This window comes from Microplitis mediator, chromosome 8 (assembly GCF_029852145.1).
Source record: "Microplitis mediator isolate UGA2020A chromosome 8, iyMicMedi2.1, whole genome shotgun sequence".
Classification (NCBI taxonomy): domain Eukaryota; kingdom Metazoa; phylum Arthropoda; class Insecta; order Hymenoptera; family Braconidae; genus Microplitis; species Microplitis mediator.
This window is the reverse complement of record NC_079976.1, coordinates 12,821,351-12,846,590: the sequence shown is the minus strand read 5'-3', so window position 1 is coordinate 12,846,590 and position 25,240 is coordinate 12,821,351. Positions and strand designations below refer to the sequence as shown.

The following is a 25,240-nucleotide window of genomic DNA, read 5'->3' as shown; positions in this document are numbered from 1 at the left end:
AAGGAATAAAATTTATCTACAAAAAAAATTCCATGATATTTTGTGATGAGACTGATTTTTTTGCCGGACAAGTGAACAGATCTCAAAATTTACTATAAATTTGACTTTAAGCTCAAATAACATTTGATAAATGATAAGAGCCTTTTTTTGTAGAGCGTTCAATTTTCTACAAAAAGATTCATTGTGCATGAAAATCCGTTGAGTGGTCTGTGAGCTAGAAAATTCTAAAAAATAAAAATTTTTTTTCCCGTGTTATTTAAATGGAAAAATGGATTGAGGCAAACCTTAATATTATTATTAAGAGCTCGAATTGGTACCAAAATTGTTATTTTTATTTATACTTTCAATTTTTGAATACCATAAAAAAAAAAATTTTTTTTTTTTTTTGAAACACCCTAATAATTATATATGTATAATAAAAATTTAGGTTTCACACTTTATGTTTATGTTTATGTTCGTACCAGATAGCTCAACTGGTAGAACACTCGGCGCGATACCGACATGGTCTGAGTTCGATTCCTAGTTCGGGCTATCTATATTTTTCTCAATTTATCTATGAATTGTCTTATTGAGAAGGTTAATTGTAAGTTTAGGTTTCACTATATTTTAAAATTCATCAATTTTTAAATATAGTGAAACCTAAACTTACAATTAACCTTCTCAATAAGACAAAAAAAAATAAATTAAACTGCATAATATAATCATTATAACATTAAAAAATATATTTTTTTAATTTATCCGAGAAAAAATTTCTATACATAATCGTATAAAATTGTATATAATTATACATAACTCGATTATATATAATTATATATACAAAATGGCCAAATATAAGCATATAGAATCATATATGAGCTTTAGGGTGTGTCAAAAAAAAATTATTTTCTTTTCTTTAAAAAAAATCAGCTCAATATCTCGAAAATTTAGCTGGCGGTTTACAAGTTCATTTTCCCATTTGAAATACACGTAAAAAAATTATTTTTTAGTTTTTCAAGGAAAAATTAATGAAAAAAATTTTTTTTTCCGATTTTGATTATCATACTTTTATAGGAAATCTAATTCCCTACAAAAATGTCCCAATAGTCATGCTCGTAACTACAATACAAAAAAAGTTACAAGCCTCCAATTCGAAAAAAAATAATTTTTTTTTATGTATAATTATTGTTTTTACTTTATTGTTATTTAATGGGTGGTATATTTTGTTTTTTGAATTTAATTTGCAATTTTTTATAGAATATCTATTTTATTGACTAATTGACACAGGTAAAAAAAAAAAAGTTAATCGTCACGGTTTTAAATTATTTTATACCTTGAAAGCTCGATAATTTTCTTTTTCTTTCACTTTATGAGCATGCTAAAATAATAGTTTCTTGCGGAAAAATAGATTTTCTGTAAACGATTGAAAATTAAAATTCGAAAAAAATACCACCAATTAAATAACGTAAAAACAACAATTATAGTATTATAGTTATGAGCATGACTATTAGGGACATTTTTGTAGGGAATTAGATTTCCTATAAAGGTATGAGAGTCAAAATCGGAAAAAAATTTTTTTTCATTGATTTTTCCTCGAAAAACTAAAAAATAATTTTTTTACGTGTATTTTAAATGGGAAAATGAACTTGTAAACCGCCAGCTCAATTTTCGAGATATTGAGCTGATTTTCAAGGAGGATTTTTTTCAGATCCCAAAGAAACTTTTGAGACTATGAGACTTAAAGAAAAAAAATATCATTTTTTTTTACACACCCTAATGAACATATAGAAGTATATGTAATCATAAATAATCATATCATATATAATTATATGTGATTATATTTGATCATTTTATATATAATTATATGTGATTATATTTGACCATTTTTTATATATAATTATATATAATTTTATATGATTATATATAAAAATTTTTTCTCGGGTATACTTTATTTTAATATCTCGAAATCTAATGACTAACTGTTATTCAAGTCAATGTTTAATTCAAAGCTAATCTTAATTATTAATTACCCTAGTAGCATTCTTAAGGAAGTTTATGTAAATATGTATCTCAAGTCTTAAGTAAGTCTGCATGATGAGTTATGGGGAAGTTTAAGGCAAGATAATTTCGTAAGATATTTTAACCCTTCAGCACTCTCGTGAAACGGTTTAGTATCATTACTCTTGCGATGAGAAAAACTCTCACGCCTTTAGCGCATGCACGCGCATGCTTATAGTCCCTTTAATTTGAAAAATCCGAAACAAGATAAATTTCTTTTTAAAAAAAATATTTACTTATTTAAGAATAATATTTAGTTCCAATTCATTTACATTAATTTAAATTTCTTCAAACAATACGAAACAATATTTAAACTTAGAAATAATTAACCGAACAGTACTTTGACATGTCTTAAAATTAGTAAAATGTAATCTTATATTAACTTTTAAATAGTATTGCAGTGTTAGTATACATTTATAATTAACAAAATTCTAATTTTGGATAACAATACAAGTAGTAGAGATAAAATACAAATATCAGTATTTGATTTATATTATCGTCTTAACATAAAAATAATTAAAGACTATTATTTTCATAAAATTTTCAAATTATCAACTACCAGCACATGCACTTCAATAACTAATATTATTCAGTATAAATTAATACTCAATTAACTCATTTTTATATTTATTTTTTTTTTTAATTGTTCCAGTGTATAGCTGCTTTCGCGACCGTTTACACTTTTTGCCTTTATATCGCAACTGCTTACTTTTTCCTGCCTTCATTGTACGGCTGTGGCCCGACTTGTGCTTATACTGTACTTGTATCATTACAGTGATACTTTACTCCCCCCCCCCCCACCTTTTTGCTGTGGGAGTACAGCGGCAAGGAAAATCACAGAGAAAACCATTTCCAGATCCTCATCCCGCACCTAACGGTCAGAGACCTCCGCTCGAGCTCAACGCGTGTCTAAGCGGTCACCCAGCCAAGTAACAATCATGCTCGATGCTGCTTAACTTGAGTGATCGCCCGAGCCACACGAGAACCGATCGGTTGCTTCTGCCGCCTTATTTTTATATTTATTCATGTAAACTAAAAACGACTAGATTGAGGTTAACTCCATAGCAGCTGTTTATATACACTCCACATATACATCAATAAACACAAGTGCACCCTCTACGGAATCCTTCGAACTGCTCCGACCAGATTCGATTTCTTAAATTCTGACCCTTACTTTACTATAACGATGAGAAAATATCTCACAGAGTTAATAAAATTTTTTTTTTTTCTATGGTTTAAAACGATTGAAATAATAGTATTGAAATCCAAAGTAATATTAATTTTTTGACGGATAGAAAAAAAATCACGTAGTCATTCCATTTGAAATTTAAAAGAAAATTTGAGTTATCAATGAGCGTGAGAGAAAATTTCATAGCGAGAGTGCTGAAGGGTTAAGTAAATCTGTTGCAACACGTGGCTAAAATGCTTGCATAGAACCCATTAGGTCAGACTTGCAGCAGAATCGCTTAAAATAACTGCAGATAGCTTTTTTTTATTTTGTGAGCCGTGAATTCAGCATGAGTTCAGTAAATTCAGTGCTGGAATCTTAAATAAGACTTGATGAAATCTGCAGAAAGTTTACTTATAAATATAATCCATCTTATTCAATCCTTGTTTAAATCCTCCGCCAAAAACTTGCTAAAGGACTTTTGCCAAGTAACTTGCTTAAGACAATGCTACTTGGTTAATTATTCATTTTTTATAAACTTACTATTAGGTGTATTAGAAGCTGATTCAATTAATGCAGTTGTTGACATTACTTCAGTCGCTGCAGGATTAGATGGCGTCATTGGTGGTGAGTCTGGTGGTTTAGCATTATTAGCTTGTGAATATAAATCTAATACTTGGTGACAAATATCTTAAAATAAAGTATATTATTTATTTATTAACAATAGGGTAAATGTAGGTACAGTTTGAAGAAAAAATCAGTAAACCTTCTAGTAAATCCATAGTGACATCTTCAACAAACATATCCCACCACCTTAAATGTTTGGGTTGTCTTCCATTCCAGTCGAGAACTTCGAATTTGCTCAATTTACCAGCCAAATACATCAATGCGACTGCTATTATTTCTGGCTCCCATTGTAATGATAATGTTGTGCATAAACTAGAAAAAATGTATTATTAATTAATAGTATGTATAGCGTAGAGATATCGCTTTCGGCCACTTTGGAGCCAGTTTTGGACACTTGGAAAATTTAAAGAAAATAATTTGCAAAATATGCACTAACATAATTAATTTTTGAAATTTTTTCAGAGATATTTTTATCCCACTATTAGAATAAAGATTTTATTTTACGCTCTTTCGTTAATTTAAATAAAGTATTAAATGTCCAAAAATGGAGCAGTGGCCACAAATGGTACCTGATTAAGAAATGTAATTCGGAATGATTTGAGATGACGTAACTTTTAATCATTTTTAATTATTTCAAAATGTCTGAATTATTTTGCTTTCGAGCATAAATTTTGTAACGATTCATTTTAAATCACACTGTATTAAAAAATAACGAAATATCATTTTATGATTTGAAAAAAAAAAAGACCAGAATTCAAGGCACCAAGATATGACTCAAAACCTATCAAAAAAGTGATTGTAATCAAAAGACTTTATCAGATCTCCCCCCTACGATTACAAATGAGACTAACATAAATCCAATGAAATATGGTTATAACTCTAATCAGCTTAAGAAGTTTTTGGTTAATATAATAGTACAGGTCAAAGATATATTAAAGATATCATCGAAGAATTTAAAATTAACCCAATTGAAGTCGCCAAACAGCTGAAAACTTTATACTCACTCCTTACCTCAAGAGGAATGAAAATTAAATTATCCAAACTTAGAAATAAAATAAAAAAAGAGTTTGGTAGTGAGAATTTCAATTTTATTGACAAAACATGGTCCTCCGATGAATTTACCACTAACTCTGAGGCTACAGACACTGAAGGGGACTTGGCTAAATAAAAAATCTGGGCGTCGGTTGACCCTGCGGGCCAGCCCCAAAACTTCCCGCTGTTTTCGAGCTCAAGGAGCTAGAAAACATCACTGTAAATATATTTTCGAGCACATGGAATCATTTTTTTATGAGCTTTTCAAGCTCTAACAAGTTACGTTTTATGCTAGAGTTTGAAAAGTTAAGAATCGAAAATCATTAATGAAGAAGCGGCTTTCAAATTTTTATTATCGATAATGTTCTCTGAAATAAATGTGTTGAGGTAGAAATCAATGTCAGTGATCAAAATCAAGATTTGAATGAGTTTTGACTCAGGTCAGAGCAATAATATATGGAATATCCGAGAAAAACATTAAAGACTGGGTTTTTCAATTTTTTGCTGACAATATGTTCAAAACTAAGGAACAAGTTACATGACATTACCTGATGATCGGAAGAGACTATAAAGAGAAAGAGTTGGTATGATTTCAGACACATTTTAGCACATTATATTTTGATCTATCTGGAAAAAATAACATAAAATGATATTTTTTTAACTTTTCAGCGCCGATATCTTTTGAACTAATTAACCGATTTTGACGTTTGAGGTGGCAATCGGCGCGTTTTCTTGAATTCTAGAGCTGATTGAATTTTGAAGTCGATCGTTCAAGTCGTTTCTGAGAAATCACTAAAAAACAAAAAAAAAACTTTTTTTTTTTCGTAATTCACCAATATTTTCGAGTCTGCTTTATCAAATGATCTGAAATTTATGTACCACCTAATCCTATCATACAATAGCTATGCACATCATTCAATGGAACCTTGATGGTTTAAATTATAGATCAGAATTTCTAAAAATTCTAAAGGAAAAAAACAACCTGGACATAATATGCCTGCAAGAAACTCATTAAAAAAAAAAAAAACTCGAGTTCAAATGAGAGGATTTAATTGTTTAAACAAGAATAGAGAGAACTCAACACTTGCTATTGGTGGAGTCACAATATGCGTACGATCACATATCCCAACTCAACAGGTATACAATAATTCTAATCTGGAAATTATTGCAGTTACGGTTAAAATACCCTATTTTTACGTTCCTGTAATATTTTATGGATTAAATTAAATTAATTATTTTTAATAAATTAATTTAATTCGATGTAACGGAAATCTCTTGCGATAAGAGAATCGTCGTGGCTCACAGGTAGTCTAAACAGATGACGATGCATGAGACCTGGGCCACGACGATTCTCTCACAGGGAACCTGAGATGCAGTGTCAACATTTTGTCAACTTTGTTGGCTTTATTATATTTTTATAACGACTAAGCACTCAGTCCTTGGAGAGAGCTCATAGAGCTCGAACCTCTGCTCTCCATAAGTAATTAATAAATTACAATCAATTCTAAGTTAATCGAACCTTATTTTGGAGTGCCAATTGGCACCCCAAATATTTTTACCTATACCATGACCTGTCTATAACATTATGACCACCCAGGGGCGAGCGCTTATCAGCAGTTCGGGTTTCCTTCAAGTTTCCCGCCGATTTTTCTACCATTCACCTGCTATTATAAAAATAATTATTTCGAATTGGAATCGGCATCGAAAATGTTTTTGAATCGCGAAAATTAAATAAATAAATAATTAAAATCAAATAATCGACGACCAGGGCCAGCCGGGGGTTTATCGATACTCCAATGAGGCCAAACCTGGATTAAATTTAATAATTAAAAATTATTTTTATTTTTAATTAATTTAGGGTGATTTCGCAAAACGTGACACTATGAAGTTACGATATGTAGTGTCTACATTCCCAACAGTCATAACCTAATGTTTATTGACCTTAGCAACATAACAGCTCAATTAAACCATCTAGTTATCATCCTAGGAGATTTAAATAGCCACAACACCCTGTGGGGATCAAAATTTACAGACAGTATTCGAGCTAAGATTATTGAGGAATGGATTCATGATAAAAACTTCATTACTCTCAACAAAGAGGTCCCTACTCACTTCTATATCTCACCGGGTTCTGAAAGAAGATCTATATCTGTCTCTAGCAAGTCCCCATATAGCTCAAAACCTTATTTGTTACGTAAATGAACACTTTTATGATAGCGATCACTATTAGATCCATATAATCTACAAGAAAAATATTTTATTGAGTAAGTCTCCTAAGCCGGTACGATGGATTATGCATAAAGCGGACTGGATTAGATTTTCAATAACAGCTGAACAAAAATTTAACATACTGGGATCTCTTTAGTCATAAAAAACAATAGAAAAAATCATCAATAAATTAAACAACACGCTTATTTCGGTAGCTGATCTAAGCATCCATAAAGCAACTCAGAATCAAAAAATAATATGAATGGTTCTTGGTAGAGACTAAAAAAGCACTAGCTGAAATAAATCAAGCATTTAACAAATTAAAAGAAGACAAAACTAATCCACAACTTAAAATTAAGTTCAAAAGACAACGGACAATAGCTAGAAAATGCTTAAAGTCTTCTAAACGGTCCTCAAAACAAAACATAGTATCTTCTATAAATAATGAAAACCCTACAGACCAAATCTGGAAGAAAATAAAACGAATAAATGGTAAATCATTAACTAGAATATCATCAATATTAGTAGATAATCAAAACCAAACTAATACATCATCTCAAGCAAAAGCAGAATAGCTGGCTATCACCTTTGCGCATAGTTCTAGCGATGACAATTATACGGAACCTTTTAAACTAATTAAATAGCAATTGGAATCAGGAGCACAACGAACAAGGAATCCATCTAAACACCTGATCAACAAGAATTTAATGAAGAAAACTAACTCACCTTTCTCACTGGAGGAACTAAAAGAATTCATAAAAGATGGCAAAAGTTCCAACCGTGGCCCTGATGGTACATCCGTAATATTTATAAAAAATCTCCGGATAGCTGCATAAAATATTGACTAGATATATACAACTACATCTGGAGCAATAATCTCTTCCCGAGCCTCTGGAAACTCGCAACTGTGATCTCAGTGGTAAAACCGGGTAAAGATTAGTCGAAACCCCTCAATTACAGACCAATCTCACTATTGGGTAACTTGGGAAAACTTCTGAAAAAAATAATCAACAAAAGGCTGGTATGGATACTGGAAAAAATAAATTGATTCACTTCAGCGCAGCACGGATTCCAAAAGTCCCACTCAACTAATTTACACTTAGCCAAACTGCAAAACTTCATTAGTGAAGCACTTCTGAACAAACTCTATGGCTTTGCAGTTCAACTTGATTTCAAAAAAGCACATGCAATGATTTTAAGAAATAGAATTATCAATACATTAATAAATCTGAGAGTAAATAACCAATTACTAGCCTATATCGATAATATCCTACGTGACAGACTTTTCCAAATAAAGGTGAAGGAATTCCTATTAAACCCAAGATCAATAACAAACAGCATTCCTCAAGGATCAGTTATCAGGGTGACCTTATTCTTGATTACTGTCAATGACATAATTCAGTGCATTCCTGCCCCAACCCATGCACTACTTTACGCAGATGACCTCACCATCTGTTGCTCGAGTAAAAACATCAAAAGTAGTTGCAACTTACTTAAAGAATCTCTAGATAGACTTAGTTCCTGGTGCGACAAAACAGGATTTAGATTTGCAGAGTATAAAACTGAATATATGATTTTTTTCTAAAAGCCGTAAATATAACAGTCTTCAGCCTCACCTAACTCTTAATGGATTCGTATTGAAACAAGTACCTTACCTGAAAATTCTTGGAATGGTCTATGATAAATCCTTAAACTGGAGCAAACATCTGGATATTTTAAGAGGGCAATGCTATCGTAGACTTGGTATTCTCAAAGCCATTGGTTCTAACAAATGGCGTGCAGACACTTAAATTTTAATTAGCACATATGAAGTAATCATAAGATCTAAGCTAGATTATGGATCGATAATGTATAATATGACATCTAATAGTCAACTAAAAAAAACTGGATTGTATCCAAACCACAGCACTCAGAATAGCCATTGGTGCATTTAGAACTAGTCTAAGGTTATAAGTATATTAGCGGAAGTGCAGGAGATACCTAATCTAATGGGAAAAACTACTGATGAATCTTACCTAAGATACCTTTCTCTACCAACTCCATTGCTGAAATTTATAGATAACTATATTCGAACTTCAGAGTTTAGAGATACCACTATGAATAAAACCTCAATTTATCCCCAACCATCCATGGAGTCCTACTTTCAAAAAGCTAGACATCAACATTTTTAAACAAACGGACGAAAAGGAAAACACGCCCAATATGGTATTTAAAAACCTATGCAGAAATGATCAATAAATACCCAACGCACACAAAAGTATTCAGAGATGAATCAGCTATCAACAATCTAAGAGGGTGCGCAATTATTATCAATGAAGAAGCATACCGATTTAAGTTATCTAGATACTTCTCAATATTCACCTGTAAGGCCTTCGCAATCTCTCAATGCCTAACTCTCATAGAACTTCTATCATAAGAAAAATTTATAATATGCACCGATTCTAAATCTACGATAGACGCGATAAGCTCGACACATAATGGATGTTATATATACACTTATCCAAAAAATTAAAGGAACAAGAAAATTTTATAAATTTTTTAGTGATTTTTGAAGGCTGTATTTTCGTGAAAAATGATCGTATCGAAAAAATAAAAAAAGCAAATTGAAGCTTGAAATCTCTAGTTTGAAGATCTTTCAGCAAAATATTTTTTTGAGCCACGGTTTTTGCGGAATCAGAAGAAAAATGTCGAGACAAAATTTTTCTAAATTTTTTGGTTTCGTTTTTTAGGTCTACGGGGCCGGGAAAATTTTTTCAAAAAAACAAATTCATGGCTTGTTTAGGAAATTTATTCAGCTACAATTTGCTTTTTTTTGTTTCTTTGTACGACAATTTGCTGCTGAGATATCAGCCTTCAAATGAAAAAGGATCCTTTTGTCTTTGATTATTGATATCTCAGCAAGAAATGGTCACACAGTAATTTAAAGGGCAGTTTAATAAACTTGAATAAATCCCCTACAAGCTCCATTTTTGATTTAAAAAAAAAAAAAATTTTTTTTCATCCTTGATATCCATTTGAAAAACCTTTAAAAAATGGCCATTTTCTGGTTTTTTAGTCGACTCATCGCTACTCTGCAAATATTGATAAAAAAAATAATGTTGCCAGGTAATTTTACAGCTTAATGTACCCCCAAAAACCCTGGAAATTTTCAGATTGATCCATTGAACCGTTTGTCCGGTCCGATTGCTCAAAGTTTTACAAAACAATTAAAGGAACAAGTTTTGTTCCTTAATTTGTGTAATCATTACCAAAATGAAAAAATTAATTTTTTTTTGGATTTTCTTTCATTTTTGCGTTAGTTATTCAGTAACTGTAAGGTAAAGAGGAAAAAAAAAAAAATTTCCAAAAAACGAGACCAAACAAGAATTTTTTCCAATTTTTTTTTTTTTCATGTTTTATTCGGGGGGTTATTTTTTTTTTCGTTTTTCGGAAAAAAATTTGTTTTTTTTCTTTACCTTACATTTACTGAATAACTAACGCAAAAATGAAAGAAAATCCGAAAAAAATTGATTTTTTCATTTTGATAACGATTACACAGATTAAGGAACAAAACTTGTTCCTTTAATTGTTTTGTAAAAATTTGAGCAATCGGACCGGACAAACGGTTCAATGGATCAATCTGAAAATTTCCAGGGTTTTTAGGGGTACATTAAGCTGTAAAATTACCTGGCAACATTATTTTTTTTATCAATATTTGCAGAGTAGCGATGAGTCGACTAAAAAACCAGAAAATGGCCATTTTTTAAAGGTTTTTCAAATGGATATCAAGGATGAAAAAAAATTTTTTTTTTTTTTAAATCAAAAATGGAGCTTGTAGGGGATTTATTCAAGTTTATTAAACTGCCCTTTAAATTACTGTGTGACCATTTCTTGCTGAGATATCAATAATCAAAGACAAAAGGATCCTTTTTCATTTGAAGGCTGATATCTCAGCAGCAAATTGTCGTACAAAGAAACAAAAAAAAGCAAATTGTAGCTGAATAAATTTCCTAAACAAGCCATGAATTTGTTTTTTTGAAAAAATTTTCCCGGCCCCGTAGACCTAAAAAACGAAACCAAAAAATTTAGAAAAATTTTGTCTCGACATTTTTCTTCTGATTCCGCAAAAACCGTGGCTCAAAAAAATATTTTGCTGAAAGATCTTCAAACTAGAGATTTCAAGCTTCAATTTGCTTTTTTTATTTTTTCGATACGATCATTTTTCACGAAAATACAGCCTTCAAAAATCACTAAAAAATTTATAAAATTTTCTTGTTCCTTTAATTTTTTGGATAAGTGTAATTAAGATCCAATTCAAGCTATTAAAATTATCAAACACAAAAAATATCATCATTGCGTGGATCCCTTCTCACCAAAGAATAACTGGAAAAGAAACTGCGGACTCAAATGCCAAACAAGCAACTTTGGATCGAAAAGACTTCACAGCTCTTGCTATCCCATTAAATGACCATAACCGAGCTTTCGAAAACTTTATTAGAGATAAATGGAATAGCATCTGGATAAGCCACACGTCTAAGCTACACAAAATCCGTAATAATATATGCGAGTCAGCCTCTCAATGGAATCAAAGTAGGGCGCACCAGAATTTCTCATGGTCACCTAATCATTAAACGGAACCCACACAATATGGCCAGAATCTCACACACCAGCAACTGTGGAACATGTCATTACCGAATGCACAAAATTCAACGTCATAAGAAAAAAAAGCCCATTGGCCAACAAACCCCTGGAATATTGTAAACAACGAAAAGTTAAGTGATGAGATGAATGAGTTTTTTAAAAATTTTAAATGAATAGTATAAACTTAAAGTAATGAAAAGATCTGTTAAAAGATGTAAAATAAAATATATATAAGGTAAAGTACCCAGTAGTTGAACAGGTTTAAAAGTAAAACGTATTTGACTCTACTTTTAATATATAAAGTTGTAATTATTAGTTCAAATTAATGATTTTCATGAAAATATAAACAATTTTGAATTAATTGAAGCGCAAAATAACGCAGATAATTGAATATTTATATTTTGACAACGTTTTTAAGATAGACTATGAAAGGAGTAGTAGTTGAACGATCAACTCCGACAAGCCGCAGTAGTGGAACACTCCGGGAGCAGTAGTTGAACTAATAAAATATATGGCAATAGGCACACCAAAATTTTTCAACGTTTTATTGAAATATCAAAAGAATTATAATATATTATTTAATAATATTAAAAATAATACTCTGAATACGTAATATGATGATTTAAAAATGAGAAATATTTGTATTTAATTTTTTAATTACATTTTTTATTACTAATGAATTAATTATTATGAACTAAAAACAACACAAAAAATGAACTGTTACTTGAATTGAAAATCATAAATACTTTTATCTATTTATTATAAATATAATTTTTTTTATTACAAGGACAGAACAAGAATTTAAACTTTTAGATCTAAATAGTTTCTTGTTTAATTTTTTAAGTTTTTTGTAAAGTTGTTAAATCGTGAAATTTTATGGATTTAACAAACTTTATTGTAAATTTTACTAATTGTAACGGATTATTTTTTATTAACGGATAAATATTATTCGCAATTTTCATCTTACCTATATGTTGTGAATTTTTTTTGGTTAGAAAATAATAAAAATTTATTTTGATGAAATAGATACGTTTTCACGCGAAATCACTTAAAATTATTACACTAATTGTTGATGAATCACTCATACTTTATTTTCGTATATCTTTTTTAAAAAATAAATAATTAAATTAAATCATTTGTTATTGCACTAGAATAAATTTTACGCTGTTCACCTACTGCTGCCATGAAAATAACATGGACCCAATATTTGAATATGTAACGCCATCTCGTCCAAGTTTTGGGTATATACCGGTTTGAACATTGGGAGGTATAGTTAGACGCTAAAGTTTAATATAAAAATTTTAGTTTATGTCTTTGCAAAAAATGTATAGTATTTAGAAAAGACTATTTCATTGGGTGGTATAATTTTTTTTACTTAAAATGATGATATACCGTTTTTTTTACTGATTGTTCGGCGTACCGTATAGTATCTTTTTCATGAAAAAAATAGCATCTGCCCGGGAAAAAATGATCAGGCCTGAAATTAGACCTGATCATGCCTGTTCATGTCTGAGGCGTTAAATACACTCAGGCCTGTTCATGGCTGTTCATGCCTGACCATGTCTGTTCATGTCTGAAGCGTTATATGCGTTCAGGCCTGATCATACCTGTCCATGTCTGTTCATGCATGTTCATGTCTGTTCATGTCTGAAGTGTTAAATACAGTCAGGCCTGATCATACGTGTCCATGCCTGGTCATGTCTGTTCATGTCTGAAGCGTTAAATACAGTCAGGTCTGATCATGTCTGTTCATGGCTGTTCATGGTTGTTCATGTCTGAAGCGTTAACTACGCTCAGGACTGATCATACCTGCCCATGCCTGGTCATGTCTGTTCATGTCTGAAGCGTTGAATAAGCTCAGGCCTGATCAGGCCTGTTCATGCCTGGTTATGTCTGTTCATGTCTGTTCATAGATATAAAATTTTTTTGACCAAGAATCTATCACGTATAACCCGGGAAAAAAGGATCAGACCTGATCAGACATGAACAGGCATGAGTCTTAAGACTTTCAGTACTTGAAGTTCGTACGAGACCTATTTTTCAACTCAATCTCTTAGGTCAATAGATAACGAGGCGAACTTTCAAGCGCAAGGTCCACGGTTCGAATCCTAGACACTCCCATATTTTTTATTTTTTTTTCATTTTTATAGAAATAATTATATATAATTGTATATAGTTATGCATAATTATATAGGACCATTTATTATATATAATTGTTTTACCAGAATGGGCATGAACAGGCATGAACAGACCTGATCAGACCTGAACATGTCTGGTCAGGCATGGTCATTTTTCATGTCTGATCAGGCCTGAAGACTCATGCCTGCTCATGTCTGATCAGGCCTGAACATTTTTTCCCGGGTATCGGCTATTCTCGACATGTCAACTTTAAAGTTAAAAAATATATAATTTTTTTTCAGTTATAATTGAAAAAACTTACAATAATCAATTACTGTATTATTGAATAATTATCATATGCACATATTACTCATAATATATATACGGATTTTGTATAACAACAATTCTAAAAGTCTGTTCAACTACTGGTCCCATTTTTAGAAGTGTTCAAGTACTGGGTACATTACCTTAATTGTTAAAAAATTTAAGCTTAGTAGCAAGAGTTAATGTAAAAATAATTTGTATATTATCAGTATAGTCGCTAAGAACCCACGAGGTTGATGCGACTTTAAATAATAAACAAAAAAAAAGTATATTCTGTATTACATTAAGACTGTTACCTTGAAAATTTTTTCTCGATATACCAAAACAATAGATACGTTTTAGATAAAAACAAAATTTCATTTTTACTCCATAAATATATATTATTTTTTGTATTCAATTGAATTTAAAATGATTCAAATTATTTTAAATAATTGTTAATCCTAAAATAATATTTTCCGATTTTATCATTCAGTATGATTAAAAATGATTTATTTTTAAATTACGCTCGAAAGCAGTATGATTTAACGATTTGGACTGATTTTAAATTACAGTAGGCCCTCGTTATAAGACTACCTCGGGGCTGTAGGGGACTATCGCCGTTTTGCGTTTTATTTCTGTATTCTGTTCAACTCTACTCTATTATACAGTGTATCTATTTTCTTTATCTATATCATATATAATCATAAATAAACAGAATTTTGTCGTTCTTTTCTGTCAATTAATTATGTGATACCACGAAATTTGAAATATTCTTTATGAAAATAAATTATTCGATCTAAAATCTTTATGTATGTACATTTTATCTCGATTTTAGTCGTAATTGTCGTTAGTCTTATAGCGAGGTTTCGGAGCAAGACTTTTATTGAGTTGTTGGTGGGGGAAGCGTTCCGAGCGAGTTTCAACAAATTGAGGGGAAGAGTCTTATAACGCGTAGTCTTATAACGAGGTCCTACTGTATTAAGATTTGAATCATTTTAAATAATTTTAAATTATAGTTTTATGATTTCCAATTATTCGAACTCAAATTATAATTTTATGATATGATACAATATGAAATAATTTATATTTTTCAAATCATTTCAAATTAGATTTCTTAATCAGGGATGTTATATTTAAATGAATACTTTACCTATCATTGACAAATGTCCATGCCATTTGTACCATTTTTTGTAATTTACTTTTATCACCTTAAAAAAAAATGTAAATAAGATCAAAATTCAAATTCTTGACAATGTGAGAAGCATATTGACATTACAATTAATTTATTATGTTAAATATTGATAATAGAAAGTTGGAAAATTACTAAGTGCACCCCTTACTCGCTCATGTTATAATCAAAAACTGAAAAACGGGTGACCCTGTAGGCCAACCTCAAAATTTCCCGCTGTATCTCTAGAGCTCAAAAACGTTATTATTCGTAAATTTTTGAGTTCTCCCTGATTAAAAAAAGCGATTTAAAACAATTCGAAATAAAAAATTTTAAATACTTTTTAATGCTTTTTAATACCTTGAATACTTTTGAATCCCTTTTCTTATGGGCATTTAACATTGCAAATCGGTTTAAATCACTTTTTTTAATCAGGGCTTAAGTTAAAAAAAATGCTTGGATAAAAAAAAAATCCACTGCGCTGAAAGAATGTAATTTTTGTCATGTTTTTGATTAAATTTTAGACCAAGTCGGTCGAGCGATTTACGAGTTAAACGAAAAAATCCTTAAAAAAAAATACTCTAATTTTCATTTTTCGTATGTTATGTCCAAATAATTTTTTTTTTTTCTTTAATAATTATTTAAAATAATTATTTCTGAACTCCTCTTTGCAAAGCGCGCGAAAACGTAGCGTCAGCTTTTTTACCTTTTTATGCGGCAAAGAACAGTGGGAAGACAACTGCAATAAGTTTAACGAATAAACAATAAACTGTCGTCACTTTCCACCAATGACGATAATTGAAATTTCCCCATCAATCGCCAAAGCAAAGTTTATAAAAAACCTGAGCACCATGGCTCAGGGCCTCAGTTTTATTTAAGCTTCTTGGTCCGCGTAAACGGCGTCGATAGCCCGTAATCTTATTGCAGAAATCTTCCGACCTGGCAATAAGCAATCGTCGCTGATTTAGGTATCCGGCTGATTAATTTCGTGTAGGATATTATTTTATCAGTTGCGGTTTTCCAAAATTCACTTTAAATAAATTGTAAATCGATCTAGGTATCCGGCTGATTAATTTCGTGTAGGATATTAATTTATTCATTTACAAAAATTCAAATCAATTAAACCGTAAATCGATCTAGGTATCCGGCTGATTAAGTTCGTGTAGGATATTAATTTATTCATTTACGGTCATTATTAATAAATTAAATTGCCAATTGAGTTAGATACTCGGCTGATAGTCAACTATCGTGTAGAGTATAGTTCTTAATTGCAATTGAAAGATCTCGAAGATCTATCCGGTTCGAGTGAATTGTGACACAAATCAAGTGAATTTGTGATCTCACTTCGTGCCGAGTTTCTGCGCATAAAACCTCTTTTGGGTGTGAAAAAGGACGCATTTTATAAATAAAAATCTGTTTAAAATATCTGATAAGATAAATAATCTTATAAAATAAATTATATAAAAGTTGTGAAAAACTAGAGTGAACAAGTGACGTTCAGTTAAAACGTTGTAATTTGAAAAACTTAATAAAGATCAAGTTCATCACTCCAACCTTGCGGTTTTCATTCGAAAGTAGTACATTAGATATCATCCGACCAACCCACCCGCACTTATGCTACCAACCCTACAGGAAGGTCGAGTGAGCTGTTTAGTTCTGGAGGGATAATAGCTGCCGCACTAGAAGAATTGACATCGAAAGGTAGGTGAAAGAACTATTTTCCTATCATTCATAAAATACTTTTGGCTTAAACAAGAGCACCAGTCTCTTCGGAGACGTTTGGGTTCTTAGTATTCGAAAAGATCCACTATAAATAATAAAGTATAGGAAGTTAAATTCTACCTCTTATTCTTTATTGTTGTCCGCACCCTCCAATCCGCTTGTCGAAAATTACTATCGCTACCAAAGGGAGAAATCCCGAATAAACTATTAAAATTAAGCGGCGGACATAACACGTATAACTCGTAAACTACTCCACCAATCGATTACAAAGTCTAATCAGATTCAAGTCTTGATAAGCCCTTTCGATTGCCGCAAATTACATTCAAATTTGGTAATTCGTTCCAAAGATATTGTAGGACAAACATTAGTTTACGCACATACACACACACACACACGAGCGTGCGCGCGATCATCCGTAAATAGTCAAAATAGCTTCCAAAATATTCGAGAAAAACTAAAAAAAAAATCGGTCGATTGGTTGACCCTGTGGGCCAGCCCCTAAACTTCCCGCTGTTTTCGAGCTCAAAGAGCTTAAAAACATTACTGCGAATATATTTTCGAGCTCGAAAATACTTTTGTATGCCATTAATTTCGAAAAAAACCGTTTTTAGCATTTCTTTTTCCCACGATATCTCCCGAACGAATTAACCGATTTTGATGGTTGAGGTCGCATTCGACGCGGCTTATACAGTTCTAGAGCTGAATAGATTTTGAAGTCGATCGTTTAAGTCGTTTCTGAGAAATCAATCAAAAACTAAAAAACAAAAATTTTTTTTTTTGTAATTCGCCAATATTTTCGAGTCAACATGATCAAATGATCTGAAATTTTTAGAAAAGTTGAGGGCCAACAAGCTCTTTTGATTGCCGCCTTAAATATCCAAATCGGTTCATTAGTTAAAAGTTACAAAGAGTTCACACACATACACACACTCGGACATCATTCTGAAAATAGTCAGAATAGCTTCCTAGGACCTCAAAACGTCGACATCTGATGAAAACTCGATTTTCGAGAATAGGGGTGAAACCAATAACTTCTCGAATTTTTCGAAAATCGTCGATTTTCTTAGCGGGAAGTTAAAAATACCAAGTAACTGGGATAATGTAAAGATAAAAAAATTTATTATTTTGAAAATATAGAAATAAAAAAAAAGTCATTTGAATGTAGTTGGTATGCGCTAACGCAAAAAATATAAATTTTTTAGTGACGTCATACCTTGTAATTTTTTTATATTTAGATCGTATTTTGATTTTGGTTTAATAGACTTTAATAGCACACAACAATTACATTTAAATAATTTCTTTTTATCTGTATATTTTCAAAATAATGTATAAAATAACTGTGTTATACCTTAGAAATGTTCAATATTTAGATAATATTTTGAATCGATTGTCCGTAATAGCGCACACCAAGTACATTCAAATAACTTTTTTTTTATTTCTATATTTTCAAAATAATAAATTTTTTTATCTTTACAATATCCCAGTTACTTGGTATTTTTGTTTTTTGATTTCAGTATTTTTTGTAAAAAAATTATGTTTTATGTAGTATGGGATAAATGTTGAACGTGTACTTGGTGCGACCTTATGACAGAGAATCTGTTTTTGGTGGGATTTGATGTCATTTTTGTAGGATTAAAAATCGTTTTATTTTTTTTCTAAAAAAAGTACATAAGTATTTTTTGGATTAGAAGGCCACCGTACTGATTGAACATGTAAATCGTCTATTTTTATGCATGCTGAAATTTTTTTTATCATGGTTATAAAATTACTAGATTTTTCATTTCTTTCAGAATGAAAAATTTGAGGTTGAAATTACCCGAAATTTGCTCCCCGAATCCGCCGACAATTTGACAGCAAAAGTTGGAAAGAAAAATTTGCGGTTATTTTTTCCTCAATTTAAAGGAACTTTTTTACTAGAAAAAAAGTCAGTAATGTTTATTCTCACCATTACAGAAGGAAAGCAAATTGATACATAAAATTGTCTACGATTTGATGGTAAAAAAGTACTTTACAATTTTTTAAGTCTAATTAACAATAAATTGATAAATGAAAATTTGCCTGAAAATGGATGAAAACTTTTCTTTAGTCAACTTTTGACGTGAATTTGCATTCTGATTCGGGCAGTAAATTTACGACAAATTGTATAGCAAGTTGCATACAAATTGTCTTCAAAAACGGAAAAATCCGAAGTTGCCGGTCGTTGGTCGAAAAATTTAAGGAAACTTTTGTAAAGTAAACTTTTGCTATAGCAAACTATGCTATTAGGGTATTGATGGTAAATAATTGGAAGAAAAATTTCTCTGATAGCCAAGTTGGCAGCAACTTGGCGACAATCTACTGCCGCAACCTGTCGCCAAGTTGGCCGCAAAAGTTGGCATTTCCATAAGTTGATGGCAACTTTCTGAGAAAGTTGGTAGCAAAAGTTGTCATTACATTAGTGGACAGGCAGTTGTCTACGAGTTTCTCAGAAAGTTGTCGACAGGTTGCGACAATAGATTGGCTCCAAATTTTCGGGAAACTTGTAGTCAACAGTTACAAAAGCTGAAAGTTGTCGACAACTTGTCGTTAAGTTGGTCAGAACTCTATATACACCAACTATCTGATCAGAAACTCTGGCTATCAGGATTTAAACAAAATTAATTATGAGTTTATTGTAGGTTGGTATTTTTTTTTTTTTTACCCAAGAGAATGATAAATATTCGAATGACAATTCAGGATGACATATATTGCATGCTTGACATTCTTTACATTATAAATAGATCAGAATAAATGAGATCAAGTTTGCCGAACAGATGTCTCTTCTAATTTAACAGCAAATATACATCAACTTCTGCTGTTCAGGTCTGTGACTGCAATTCAAGTGCAACATACTGTACAAATTAACAGAAAGCTGCCCGCAAAAGTTGCTTGTTCAACTTTTGCTAGTAATTTTCTGTCCGATCCTGGTAGTCAATTTTAACAAACCCTAATAGCACAGTTTGCTTAGCAGAGGTTTACTTTACAAAATTTTTCGTCAAATGTCCGTCAACTTTAGGCTTTTCTGTTTTTGACGACAATTTGTATACAACTTGCTATACAATTTGAGGTAAATTTACTACCCGAATTAGAATGCAAATTCACTTCAAAGGTTGACTAGAAATAAGTTGTCGTCAATTTTCAGGCAAATTTTATGTCAATTTATTGTTAATTTGACTTGAAAAATTGTAAGGTATTTTTTTACCGTCAAATTGTAGACACTTTTATTTATCAATTTGTTTACCTTCTGTAATGGTAAGAATGAACATTTCCAACTTTTTTTCTAGTAAAAAAAGTTGCCTCTAAATTGAGAAAAAATTAACCGCACATTTTCCTTTCCACTTTTGCTGTCAGATTGTCGGCGAATTCGGGCTGCAAATTTCAGGTAATTTCAACTGTCAAATTACTGTCAACTCCACGCTAAAGTGGCTATTAGGGAAGTTAAATTTCTAATTTGACAATAAAATGGCTATCAGGGTTAGTTCAATCAAAGTAACCCATTATGTATATTATATTTTCAAGTTACTAATGTTTCAACTTAATGATTGCTTCCAAATATATACAAAATAATTTTGAATCTGCTTTGGCATGTATACTACTATAATATAATACTCGATATCTCATATAATATATGAGAGCAGTGCTACCACCATGACAAATGTCTAAAAATGGACAATTATGTAAAAAAATTCGTAGGATCTCAAACCGTGGGCAAGCATATTTCAATATAGTTGCCCCGATGAAAGCTTGGGATTTTTTTCCCACCACGGTTTCTTCCCCCACCCTTTAAATATTGGTTTTGGTAGCTTTGCACATGCGCACATTCAAATATCATGGTGGTAGGAGAAAAAACTGGTGGGAAAAAAATCCCAAGCTTTCATCGGGACGACTATAGAGTATATTATTGTTTATTAACCACTAATTGTTAAAAAAAGAACTAATTTAGTAAAAAATGAATAAAATATAAAATAATTTATACTTTTGAAAGTTATTTATGGCTTAGATAAATATTTTATGGCAATTGAAAATTTGAAGCTGTTAAAACGAGGTCTGTCTACAGAATAGAGACACGGCAGGCTCGCGCTACACACTCACACACATACGTGTGTTTGAACGTGTACTGGCGCGAGACACTGCCATGTCTCTGGATAAAATAAAATTAAAAAACTAATAGATTTGTGACTTGAAACGAAAGTAATTCAATTTAAGTCATAAAGACTGAGATTTTAGACCGTCGAAAACAATCGGCGCTTCGATCGATACATTAAATAATAGAACTACATAAAAATTGATCAAGCTCGATTAATTTTATACCAAAAAAAAAAAAGGATAAGTACAAAAGTTCAATTTGTCACGAAAATAAAATTAAAATTAAATAATTCTAGAACCCTTTAAAAGAGAAAAGTTAACAAAAATAAACAATGACGTTAACAATATTGAATAGTTTTAGGTATTTCTTATAGAGTATTTAACACACTAAAAAAGTTGTATGACGTTTTTTCTAGAAAATTAATAGCTGGAATAATATTAGCCATTAATTATGATTTTTTGGGGAAAATAAAAATTTCTGAAGTTTGAAGTCTCATAACTTTTGAACCGTTGTAAATGCATCTATATCACTAACAGCAATTTTAAAGAGGACTACGGGCTCTATAAAACGAGCCCAAAAACTAGTCGATTGCTCAAAAACTGCCTGGGTAAGAATTGAAAAGAAAAAATGTGATATCGTTCCAATGCTTTTTAAATGGGAAAACTTTAAAAATAGATCGCAACCTCTTAAAATTAAAATTAAAAGCTAAAATTTTTCGGAAATTTTTTTTTGTCGTCTACAATAAAATTTTCATATAGGCTAAGAAAAAAAAAAATGTTCGAAAAATAAAAAGCACTCTAATGTATATGTACTCGTTCTCGTTGAGAATGCGCGTCATGACCCAAAACTTGTGTCGCCAATACAAGCATACCGCAAACCCTCGTTTTAATCCTACGTATTGAAAACAGCCATTTTTTAATATTTAAAATATCGAAGAAATAATTATCATTCATTCGTTAGATACTAAAAACTTTAGTAGAAGAACTCATGAAATTCAAAAGACTAGAAAATTCGTTTTCTTTTTAAATATCTTTTAATCAATATTGCGTCGCTGCGATCATATCGCGAAGGACGAAGGGTTAAGACCATAAACTTGAGGAAAAAGAAATATTTTTTTTTCGAAAGATCTTAATATTACATATATTTACATTTTAGTTGAGATGCATTTTTAACTTCCCGCTAAGAAAATTGAAAATTTTCAAAAATTCGGGAAGTTACTGGTTTCGGTCTGATTTTCGAAAATCGAATTTCTGAGAGAGATTTTGACGCTTTAAAGTTCTAGGATGCTATTCTGACTAATTTCAAGATGATGTTCGAGTGTATGTATGTATTAGGGTGGGCCAAAAAAATCGACTATTTTTTCATTCATTTTATACTCTGAAAAATAGGTAGGTAGACACCTCAAAAAAATTCTCTTCAAGTATGAGCTCTTAATTTTAATAGGAAAGTCCTCCGCTTCTAAGTTTTTTATTTTTTCCTTATTATTAGAAAGAAAAATTCATATCTCGGTATTTACTGTTTGGAAAATATATTTCATCTCATGTATTTATAGGAAATTGAATTCTCTACAAAAAAAGTTTCTTACAATTTTTTTGTAAACCTCACCGTTCAAAAGTTATTAAAGGTTGAAGTTTGATTATTTTCAGGCAGATTTCTTTTTTCTTATGAATTTTATAACTCGTCAAAAAAAAATTATTATGATACGCGCACCTCATGTCTTCATAGGAAATTCACTGCTCTACAAAAATCGTCTCTTATGATTAGTCGATTAAATTAACCGTTTAAAAGATATTTATCGTCAAACTTCAATGCACACTAATTTTAACAGTTTTTGATTAATAATTCGAACAATTTTAATATAATTTATGAGTTTCGAGGAAATTCATACAGACTCGAGTTCCGAGCTCCTTGAGCTCGAAAATAGGGGGAAGTTTTAGGGCTGGCCCACAGGGTCAACCGATAGACCGATTTTTTATAACATAAGCGGTTAAGATAGGCACTTTTTAATTTAAAAAAATCAAAATTAAAATAAAAAAAAATAAAATTACTCTAAATTAAAGAAAAAACAAAAAGAATGACACAAAATTTAATAAAAAAAATATATATAATTGCACAAATTCCTATATACTTTCAAAAAACTTCATATTAATTTTGTGAAATCCTCACACAAAAGATAATTAATTTTTTTTTATTTAAATATCTATAAATTATTCGATTTTCAACTCGAAGAAATTAATTTTTAAATTAAAAAAAATGCTTGATTTCAATTCATTGCAAATTTCCACTAAAATAATTATCAGCACACAAATGTCTATTTTTTAAATTAATAATTTTTCTCAGTATACATATATGTAAACTTTTAAACAAATTATATTTTTTGAACCTACTTGACTAATTAGAAAATATTATGACAAAATTACATGATAAATCCACCATGAAGACAAACACAGTAGCCAGATTAATTTATATAATCTACCTCAATGTCTTGGTTTCTTATATTTCTGACGACCATCGAATACTTGTTATCAAGAAACATAATAATTAAAATTAGAAATGAATTACCTTTTAAGCACTTTGCGTATTTTAATAAATAACTGTAAGGATGTTCAACTTGTAAATCAAATTTTATTGTTTGTAATAAAATTCTTTCAAGTGTCATAACTTCTTCCTAAAATAATAATAAAAACTATAAATACATATATATATATATATATATATATGTTTGGAATTGAAAAAAATTGTTATAAAATAATACCTTTGGATCTTCACCAAATGTAGCGAACTTTTGATCAGTTAGCAAAGTTTTTGCTGTTTTAATAATATCTTTACATTTTTTTGGTGTTTCCTCAACTTTACCCGCTAGAAATAAACAGCAACATGCTGTTACCTATTTAAAAAAATAATAAACACTAGATAATGATAATGATTAATCATAGGTCATCTGAAATTGGTAGTTGTGAATAAATTATGAATTAACATTATCAAGTTTTTTGTGTAGGCCGATTAATAAAAGAATTGGTTAGTTAATTAAAGCACTTACATAGCGAGGAAATTGTTTGAATGAATGAAACATGTAAAAGCGATGAAAATAAACAACACCAGTTGCCATTGTATTATAACCTAAATCCATTTTTGATCCAGTGTCAATAATAAATCTAGCACCTTCTTTCCTGTATCTACATTCTGTTTCATAGTCTATCGAATCTTGAATTGATGGTGTGTGTCTTAATTCCTTTTTGTCGTAATACCAACACGGCATTATTGTTTTATTGAACTAAATAAATAATATAAGTCTTATTTTAATAATAATTTTAAACTACAAAAATTTTTGACACTTATCAACTCTAGAATTCTCGATTTCAACCTCGTTCTTGTTCTCGAAAGAGATACACAACACACACGAGGAAAATTTAATTTACCGTCGATTTATCTGCTATCGATATTTATTTTTAATGCATCGAGATGTTTTTGTGCGCGGGAAAATTTTAATTTTTTGAAATTTACCAAAACGGCTATTCTTCCGATTAGGTCCCCCCGCCGATTTTGATCTAATTTCTGAAAGACCTTCCTTCTAGGGCAAATAACGGGATCATATGATTTTTTCACCGGCGATACTCAAAATCGAGAGAAAAAAAAATTTTTATTTTTATTTTTTTTTTTTTTTTATAATTATTTTCTAATAATTTTGTTAAATTTTTTTTATTGACTATAATTTGGTTAATTTTTATTTCTTATGGGCCAAATAACAAAAGAACATATGATTTTTTCACGATGATACCCAAAACGATAATAGAAAATCAGCACTATACTATCACGAATAAATTAATTATTTATTATTATTATAAGCACAACAATTAATTAATTATTATTGTTATTTATTTATTATTAATATAATTATTATTAGTATTGCAGGCTTTTGTTATCGTTTTGGGTATCATCATGGTAGTATAGCACTGATTTTTCACAATATTGTTGTGTTTATAATAATAATAAATAATTAATTTACTTGTGATAGTATAGCGCTGATTATTCAGAGTATTGTTTCGTCAGTGAAAATAATACTGTATAAGTTTTTTTTTTAATTTTACCGCTAATAATATAAATATTAAATCTGAGGTATGGTGGCGCTGTAATC

The 25,240-nt window shown here is 30.4% G+C and overlaps 1 protein-coding gene across 2 annotated transcripts in view; it reads right to left on the bottom strand.

Moving 5' to 3' along the window:
• Nucleotides 1–24,513, bottom strand: part of LOC130673268 (cyclin-K) — a 35,619-nt gene extending 11,106 nt beyond the window's left edge. The window contains exons 1-6 of one of the 2 annotated variants that reach the window (XM_057478233.1): nt 24,146–24,513; nt 23,861–23,992; nt 23,668–23,773; nt 15,261–15,318; nt 3,969–4,141; nt 3,746–3,892 (exon numbers count right to left, since the gene is read on the bottom strand). In XM_057478233.1, the coding sequence (XP_057334216.1) occupies nt 3,746–3,892; nt 3,969–4,141; nt 15,261–15,318; nt 23,668–23,773; nt 23,861–23,992; nt 24,146–24,364 (835 nt within the window). In that variant the 5' untranslated portion in view covers nt 24,365–24,513. The remainder of the gene's footprint in view (nt 1–3,745; nt 3,893–3,968; nt 4,142–15,260; nt 15,319–23,667; nt 23,774–23,860; nt 23,993–24,145) is intronic. The other variant, XM_057478231.1, reaches the window with a different exon arrangement.
• Nucleotides 24,514–25,240: the final 727 nt, after the last annotated feature.